Source organism: Paramacrobiotus metropolitanus, unplaced genomic scaffold, assembly GCF_019649055.1.
Source record: "Paramacrobiotus metropolitanus isolate TYO unplaced genomic scaffold, Prichtersi_v1.0 Parri_scaffold0000065, whole genome shotgun sequence".
Classification (NCBI taxonomy): domain Eukaryota; kingdom Metazoa; phylum Tardigrada; class Eutardigrada; order Parachela; family Macrobiotidae; genus Paramacrobiotus; species Paramacrobiotus metropolitanus.
Window position 1 is genome coordinate 484,893 of NW_026570285.1, and position 8,394 is coordinate 493,286.

The 8,394-nt window shown below is 46.7% G+C and overlaps 1 protein-coding gene and 1 long non-coding RNA gene across 2 annotated transcripts; both read left to right on the top strand.

Moving 5' to 3' along the window:
* The first annotated feature begins 4,209 nt into the window (after positions 1-4,209).
* On the top strand, positions 4,210-5,280 carry LOC129594054 (uncharacterized). Its single transcript, XR_008691154.1, has 3 exons — positions 4,210-4,373; positions 4,512-4,949; positions 5,064-5,280. It is a non-coding gene; the product is annotated as an uncharacterized LOC129594054 (long non-coding RNA).
* A 541-nt stretch (positions 5,281-5,821) lies between these two features.
* LOC129594027 (uncharacterized) lies at positions 5,822-7,956 on the top strand. Its single transcript, XM_055490571.1, has 5 exons — positions 5,822-6,998; positions 7,072-7,155; positions 7,235-7,354; positions 7,438-7,638; positions 7,724-7,956. The coding sequence occupies exons 1-5, from the start codon at positions 5,822-5,824 to the stop codon at positions 7,921-7,923; spliced, it is 1,782 nt and encodes a 593-aa protein (XP_055346546.1). The 3' UTR covers positions 7,924-7,956.
* The last annotated feature ends 438 nt before the right edge of the window (positions 7,957-8,394 follow it).

Here is an 8,394-nt window from a genome sequence, read left to right on the forward strand (position 1 = left end):
CGGCGCACACAGTTGCACTTACTGCTGCTGGCTTTGGTGTTACGACGCCACTTGTGCCTGCCACCGGGAGAGCCAATGGTCCTGAAATTTATATGGTATGCAGCATATTGTAAAACGCCTCAACATTCGTTCCTTTAAAACTTTATTGCTTTAATCAGTTTCCTTTTACTGGATTATACGTCATGAATTCGCTGCATGCTAAACAATACAGCGTTAAACGTTCATAATGTGACCAGATCACCCAAAATCTGGTGCGATAGTCGTTACGCGCTTACCAGAAACTCGAGGAATATGAACACTAGAAACATTTCTTGCGGAAACCGGAATCACTGGACTGTGGTGATCACCCGATATTTCTTCTTGGGGAACGAATTCCTCTTCGGCATGTGAAGTGACTGAACTCACATTTAGCACTGGCGTTGAGCTTAGAAATTGGATTTCGGCTTGTGTGGAACTTGCCAAGGGCTGGAATCGATGTCGGCTAGGGTGACCTTTGAAAGGAGACAGCTGCGCAGACATTCCAGGACCGTTTTCAGGAATCGGCGCTACAAGAAAAATTATAGTTATCATACTTTGTGCCAATCTTCGAAAGCGAAGACATTCATGCTTTGGCTCTGTATATGGAAGACGTGAAGGTCAACTGTAGCCGCTCAAGAGGTTTTCCGAATATAAGTGATATAGAAATTACTGATAAAATAATAAGCATACCCTCGTCGTTTTCCAATTCATCTGTTTCGCCACTCAGGAAGAGCAACTGGTTACTGGTGAACACCGATTTTAGTATACCTTTGCACCGTTTGGTTCCCGCGTGTGGCGGAAATTTTTGCGGTAGCAAGGATTCGGCATTCGCGTTTTCAAAAAACTGTTTGACATCGCACTGGCGGTCTGGAAGCTCTTGATGAAGTGCCAAAAACTCATTCACTTTCACGCACACGTGGTTTCCAATAGTCATCACCCGGAAGCAGCCGCTCAGCTGTCAAAGAACATCATAACAGCACAAAAGCAACAAATATAAAAATTACCCTTGCCTTTTCGGGATCTCTTTCTCGAATCAGGCTAACGTCGCGGCAAAACCCAAACGATTGCTGCTTAATTGTTTCTTTGGCTGCTACGCCGCGCATGCTTAGTAGCGAACTCACTGCACTTTCCCGGAAAACGTAGTACTGGGCTGCTTGTGGTAACAGTACCGTCAAGACAAATGGTTCCACTTTTGGGCACCAATCTCCAAGGTTCACCTTCTTCAGAAACTACAAGCAAAGTTTAAAATAATTTCACAAAATTTCAATGGCTTCGGCGCTATCACAAAGGGCATACTTCAGTACTTGTACCTACTGTACTTATTCAGTTCAGTACTTCTTCAGTACTTGTACCTACTGCATGGCTAGCGCTACAGTAAAACTGAATAAAGATTTTCGTCCGTACTACTGTAGATCTTGGCGTAAAAGACACATTTACAAGAATCAAAAAATCGCTTTAATTTGCTTTATGCATTTCAAATCACTTTTTTATGTGAATACTACATTTATACCATGCCGAAGAAAAGCACCTGTGCACGTGCGCTATTACTCTAACGATAAAATTATTCGAGCGACCGATGCAAGCAAAAATTTTGTATTTCTCAATACTTACAATTTCAGTTGCAGCTGTCAGAATTGCGTAATTATCAGCAATGCGGTGTTTGCTGTCTGTTACATGTTGATTGATGACGATCGAAATCTTTTCACGAAGAGCATGCACTCGACTGCGTAACAGCTGCTTGTCAGCCTGGGTGAAGTTCAGGAGCGAGGGAAAGTGCACCGAGGCTTCGGCCATACTTTGCTTAATCTGTTCTTGTTCGTCGCTTGTCATTGGGGAAAGCTGAGCTGTCATTGGAATCACGACTGCTCGGGAAAGCGCTTCATACCTGAAAGAAAAGGTGCTGGCGTTTTCGTTACGTAAACGGGTAAGTTTAGCGAATATGTGGATAATATACATACATATACGCCTTTGTTTACATAATCGGCTTCATTAACTCCATTACCGCACCGCTAATTCACCATATATGGTGAAAGGCTTAGCACATTACAGCTTAGGACAAAATGGTCGCATACCCAACATCTCCACATTCAGTACGAATGCAGCGCAGTGCACTGTACGACTGAGTTCAAAATATCCGTTTCGTACAAGTGCACTGCACCGCTTGCGTACAGAATGCTGGGTATGGGGCTATGCGACCATTCAGTCCTACATTGTATGTAGTAAATCTTTGACAATTTATGTTGTACAGATAATAACTTTTTACTGCCCATAGTATGTTGATGTATAATGCTATAAAAATAGTTGCAGCCCATTAATTTTTGTGGTTAGTGTAATTGTGTTGTATTATTACAAACTAACTTGTATTACAAAGTATTACTTGTACTGATTGTAATAATAGTATTAAAAGCAATTGTATTAGTAATACTAACTTTCCTTGAAGAAACACCATCTGTCTCTCGTTGCATGTGATGCAAATGCTGCACCCAGGAAGCATTTGTTGATCGTGTTTCTTGACCGCCCTCCCCTCGTACGTTTTCTGCAGCGCAGTTGCAGCCGTGTTGTTGTCTGGCAAGTCATGCACAATCAAAGAAAAATGGTCCTCTACACAGTGATAAAATTAAGTTACGTGATTGTGCTTGGAAACTTGAAAATTTGTTTCCTTGCCTGTGTATCGAGCCCGTAGAGCTGGAAGTGTTAAGTCCTTTGCGACAAATATGTCTAAGGCGTTAACTCCAAGAAAGGATGCACCACTTTCCGCAGACAGCGTTTTTCCGGTTGCACGGGGTCCGGTAATGAGTATACTCGGCGCGCAGAGCACCAGCTTTAAGAATTGTTCGTAGTGCAGACTAACGAACGCCGTATGCGCCGCCACCATAAGAAATCCGATAAATCTTTCCGTCATCTTGTCCTTCTCAAGTTTGCGGCGTATTACCTCAAGTATATTGATGGTGGTTTCTTCCTTCGCTATCACTAGCGGAACCAGATTTCCCAATTTAAGTGGAACCCATACGTACTTTGAATCTTTGGATTCTATGGACTTTACGGAGCCGGATGCGATTTCGTAGAAAAGGTCGGGAGCAAACGCAAAGGTAATTCCGTCGCGTTGTAGGTTTCGGTGCGCAACTGGGATTTTGTCGAATGAAAGCCCTCTACGGTTGCATGAGCTGAAAAACATGAGTGCACAAAATAGTATAAAGATATTTGTTTTGGGTATACAGTATTAGAGAGCGATACACATTTTTACAACCAGAAAATGTGCCGGTTGCTGTTTTGGCTTGCACCCTTCTTTCTAACGAATACACCAATTCAGCTATAAAGAGCGACTACACGTAATTAGGTGATTGCTGGAGCGGCAACGAAAATGTTAAAGACTTTCAAAACAAATGTACGTCATTTTTCGATAAGGCAGAAACCATGAGTAAAACACATGAATCATAGAAAAACATTTTTTTTTAGATTGAGAGACTACAGAAAACTACAGAGACTACCAAACTATACTACAGGAGACTACCGAGACTACAGAAAACTACGCACTACCTACCAAGACTACAGGAAGCTTCAGAAAACTACGCAAACTACCAAGACTACAGGAAGCCACGAAAACTACGCGAACTACCGATACTATGATGAATACTGACCATTCTGGTGTGCAAACCTACTACAGGGTGCTGCAGCAGATGCATGAGCGATACACTCCCGTCGCAGCTGTGCAGCCGTGCTGCACGCGTGCTCACCTGCACAGGCAGCTGCAGCTGCGCTGCGAGTCTCCTTGAGATTCGCACAGCACGTGTATCAGCGATACACTGGAGCCGCCGTCCAGCACGCAGCATGTGTGTTTACTCAGCAGCCATAGCAACAGACAGGCACACACACACACACACACACACAGCGTGCAGCACGCAGCACCCGTGTTCACACACACACACAAACACACACACACACACACACATACCCATAAACAGGCAGGCAGATGAGCGCGCGCTCTCTTTCTCTCACTCTCTGTCTCCCTCTATCATCAGTGTAACCATCATCATTCTGCTCTTGTATGCCGAATGCACTTTCCATGCATCCACTAAGTGAACTGCGATTTACAACGCACGCAGGATATCGCTTTCTCTCTTTCCCTCTGTCATGCAGCAGTGGAGAAAATTATTTCGAGAATAAGCGATAAGAAATCCATTTATTAGAGGTTCTCATGCCCTTAGCAGTATTATGTTGACGTTTATTTTTTGCGTGTCTTCTCCCATTACGATGGCGCCATGATGCTGTGTTGTGTGGATGTGTACGAATAAAAACTACACTCAGCTTATCAGTAATTCTTTAGCTCATTGGCCTAACATTATCGTGTTAGTAAGGTAAGTGCAGACAGAAAGAGAGAATCAGATTGTGGATTTCACTTTGAAAACACTTCCATGCAGGACGCCCGTCAGTTCTAAAATTTGCAATTGTCGATGACTGTACGCTGTACAAAAGCATGTCTCAATTAATTGTAGGGATAATTATCGTGGTAGCTGGAATATCGCCGAGTGCTGCTGTTGCACTGCAGCGCCCTTTATTATCAAACGGTGCTCTCGCTGCACCCGCAACCGTTAACCGGGCTGTATCCGCTGCCTCTCTCGCTGCCACCACCTCCCTCGTTGCCTGCCCATATTTCTGTATTTGTCGGGAAACGTTTTGGAAATGCGGTGACAGCAAGGTGAACTTGTGGCCGTTGGATAATCAGCCTGGTATTATTGTGAAGGGAGTCAGTATGCTGGATATGACCGGATCGGATGTTAATGTGCTTCCCAATTGGCCCCCAACGCATAATTTTCCCGATCTGCAGTTAATATTCCTCTCCCTTACGGTATTTGATGGGTCCAGCCGCTGTCGAGAGTTGGAATGCCTGGAAAACCTGGGTCTGCGCGTCATTGCCAATCGTTGTCCTGCAGGTATATACTTAACGAGCTAAATAATTACTCTAAATTTAAATGCATTACGGTAAAGTAACATCCGCACCCAGTATGAAACTTGGCAGTGTGATATGTGCACGAGTATTATTATAGGTTTACGTAGCGGTTGTGGATATCCTCCGTGCTGTACGTGGACTACCGCAACGACAGCCTCATTTCGACCAGGCTGGAAGCCTAGCACACCGCCGTTTACAACTGGCACCGAATCATGGTCAACAACCACTCCTTCACGTGACAAGGAGTACAGCACGCGCGCCATGACTCCCGCAGGCGGTGATGATAGCGGTAAGAATGCAACGTCAGCAACAACAGCAACACTATCACAACGTAAAGGCTTCACTGTCAGCCCGGCTGTGGGTGTTAATCGTACTATTTCCGCTACTACTACTACTACAACTACTACTACTACTACTACCACCACTACGTTTCCTACTACTACCGTCTCTAAGACTACTAGTACTGCTACCGTATTTATCCCGACCTTCATAACAACGATAACAGTGGAGCGAACCTCGCCAACGTTATCGTTGCCACTGTCAGCGACGACGACGACGACGACGCCGCTGTCGCCGTCGTCGCTGCCAGTCCTTACATCTTCGACGTTTCGCGGGTCTCGGCGGTCATCCGTGCAAACCAGCAGCACGGTCGGCAGTGGTATTGTGACTCATGCAGCATCATCGTCGGTGATAAATGATAATGACTCAACAACCACAACTGTCAGTCGCGCCAATAGGACAAGTACGCTAACATCATCAGAAACAACAGCCTTTACGCCGGGCACGGCGCTCACGCCATCGTCGTCGTCGTCTTCGTCGTCAACGACATTGGCGGCGGCGGCGCTCGTAACGGAAATGGCTTCTAGCTCGATAATACCAGCAGCGTTTGGAACAGCAACGCCAGCAACAGTGCCGGTGTCCAGCAATCATAACGCCACCAGTTCCGCTAGTAATCGGCTACTAACCCTCGACAATTTTCTGTCCACTACCGCCGTCACCACCACCACCATTTCATTAATGAACAGCACGTCGGCTGCGGCAACTGCTGTATATTCTTACATCGGTATTCACGCAAGTGCACCGCGCCTGCATGGCAATTCCCCTTCACCAGTGAACACAAGTATACGCACTAATACCGCTCGGCCGGAAGTGCAGCAGGAGCCCGGAAATAACAGCATCCGCAGCAGCAGGCGTGACGGCAGCGCTACTGCTAATAATACAGTTATTCCTACGATAATTCTTAATAACGTCAGTTATGTCCATGGAGGTGGCAACCGCACCGATGGCGGTAGCGACGGAAAAAATAATAATGTTTCGGTTGTGGGCACCGCCACCTCCAGTGCGTCTTTGCTGTTGTCACCAGCGGAATTCAGCGTTGTCACGACCACCAACCCCGCCACAACCTCCGATGCTACTACCGCGGCAACCGTGTATAATTTGTCCTGTCCACCGTGTCTGCTTGTAGGTGCAGAAATACGGCGCGGGATGGCATTAGACCAGTTTGCCACAGCAGGAATCAGCGTTGGTGTTATCATCTTGGTTGCTATAATCGTGATCTGTGTCCTGTGGAAGCGCGGCTTCCGGCTAGGTCGAGTGGGCGGTGTAGGAGCAGCTAGCGGCGGTGGCGCTAACGTCAATCTCAACAGCCGGAGCAACAACCCTCGCGTACCGCCACAGCAAGATTCTGCCTTCACTCCGATATTCAATCGAAGTCGCCCACTCCGCCCACAGCAGAATCATAGTTTCTCACCGACATTCAGCACATCCCGCCCGCGACATATGCCTACGCCTCGCTCCAGCCCACTGGCGTTCCTTTTCTCGCGGCAGCACCGCCCTCCCACCGACGCACCACCACCACCGCCACCACCGCCGCAGCAACATGAAGCCGTGATCCACTATAATCCCGAATATAACGGTCTGCCGGGGAACGAGGAGAATGGGCACGCTGGCGGCATGGGCGGCAGCCCTGGAGACGACAGAATCTATCAGAATGTCGAGTTGAATATTGTTCCTAACCGGGAGGAATGCCGCGGTAGGCGCTGGCGATATTATGAAACGTGTTTGAATGGCAGTTGCTTTTTCTATGCAATATGTTTCTTTGATAGGATCGCGGAATCTTTTGGACTTTGGGCTCGACAGCAGCAACAACAGCAGCAACAATTTGGCTAGTAACCAAGGGATTTCTGCGGGTAAGCGCAGCAGCAGAAAAGTATTTGGTTGTTGTTGTAATTTCGCAATCCCATTTTTGGAAGAGCTTTTTGTTGGCAGTCAGTGAAGAAGAGGAAGCAGCGAACAGACGACCTCACCGGAATTCTTCCTACTCAACATATTCCGGGTCCCCATCGACTCCGCTCCGACACGATACATCTTATCGCGTGAGCGCTGAAGGTACTTTTTAAAGTAAAATATCCCTGCGAATACCTTATTATTACATATTGCCATATTTAAAACTTTTTTTTGCGGGAAAACAGGTTTCCGTCTGCCGTCACAGATGGCTAGATCACAAGACCGGAGCAGCATCAGTGGGGTCCATGGAATGGAATCGATCGAGGAGCAGCAGGATGAGGCTCCCGATGTTTATCTACCATCCAGTGGTGTGGCTGATGGTGAAGAGGAAATGTGGGAGGAAGACGATGTGGGTGATGACGATGCCGCCGATTTTGAGAGCGAAGGTAATCTCAAATATTTTCAAACTAACGCTTGGCGTGCTTTAAGTGATCGTTTTACATCTTCGTTTTAAAAATAATAATTTTTCAGCTGGTGAGCATGGCTATGACGGCGGCAGCGGCAGTAGGGACGATGGTCGCGGCTACGATTTTCCCCCGCCACCGTCTGACGAAGTACCCCCGCCACCTGGACGCCCAGGACGTGGGGGACGCCGACGACGAAACGGTGGAGGTGGTGTTCGGGCATGGGGGCGCGAAGCTGGACGCCGACTGGAACGGCACGGGGAATAAATGTCATCGTAATCGATTTTTTCTCGTAAAATTTTCGGAACACTTTCGTTGGTCTTTTTGGAATTGAAAAACAGCCAAGTGTTGACATTTTTATAGTGGAATTATTGGCAAATCTTTTAGTTTCTTTTCACAGAACTTTTTTGTTTTACTATTGCTTAAATAACATAACGGATGTTGATGTGAGCGTAAAAATTTTTTATGTGCGAATAAGACACCGTCCTATAATTAAGTGAAAGGAACGCAGCGATTCTCGTAATGGTGACTGCAGCAGCGATGACATTTTATTATGGTGATCGTAATTAATAGCGCGGTAGCAGAACTTGTCACTCGCGTTGGCTCACATTCCGGGCGTGCATGCATCAGATAACAGCTGTAGGCCTACTATTGCCGGAAGCGGAACTAGTTCCCATGCGCTTATTTACAACCACTTGTATCTGACAGTTCAGGCAAAACATGCGCAATTTACCGCGT

Coding starts and splice junctions, on each gene's coding strand:
- LOC129594027 (XM_055490571.1), top strand. CDS start 5,822: ATGGCTTCTAGCTCGATAATACCAGCAGCGTTTGGAACAGCAACGCCA. Junction 6,999..7,071: donor TAACCGGGAGGAATGCCGCG/GTAGGCGCTGGC, acceptor TTTCTTTGATAG/GATCGCGGAATCTTTTGGAC. Junction 7,156..7,234: donor TAACCAAGGGATTTCTGCGG/GTAAGCGCAGCA, acceptor TTTTGTTGGCAG/TCAGTGAAGAAGAGGAAGCA.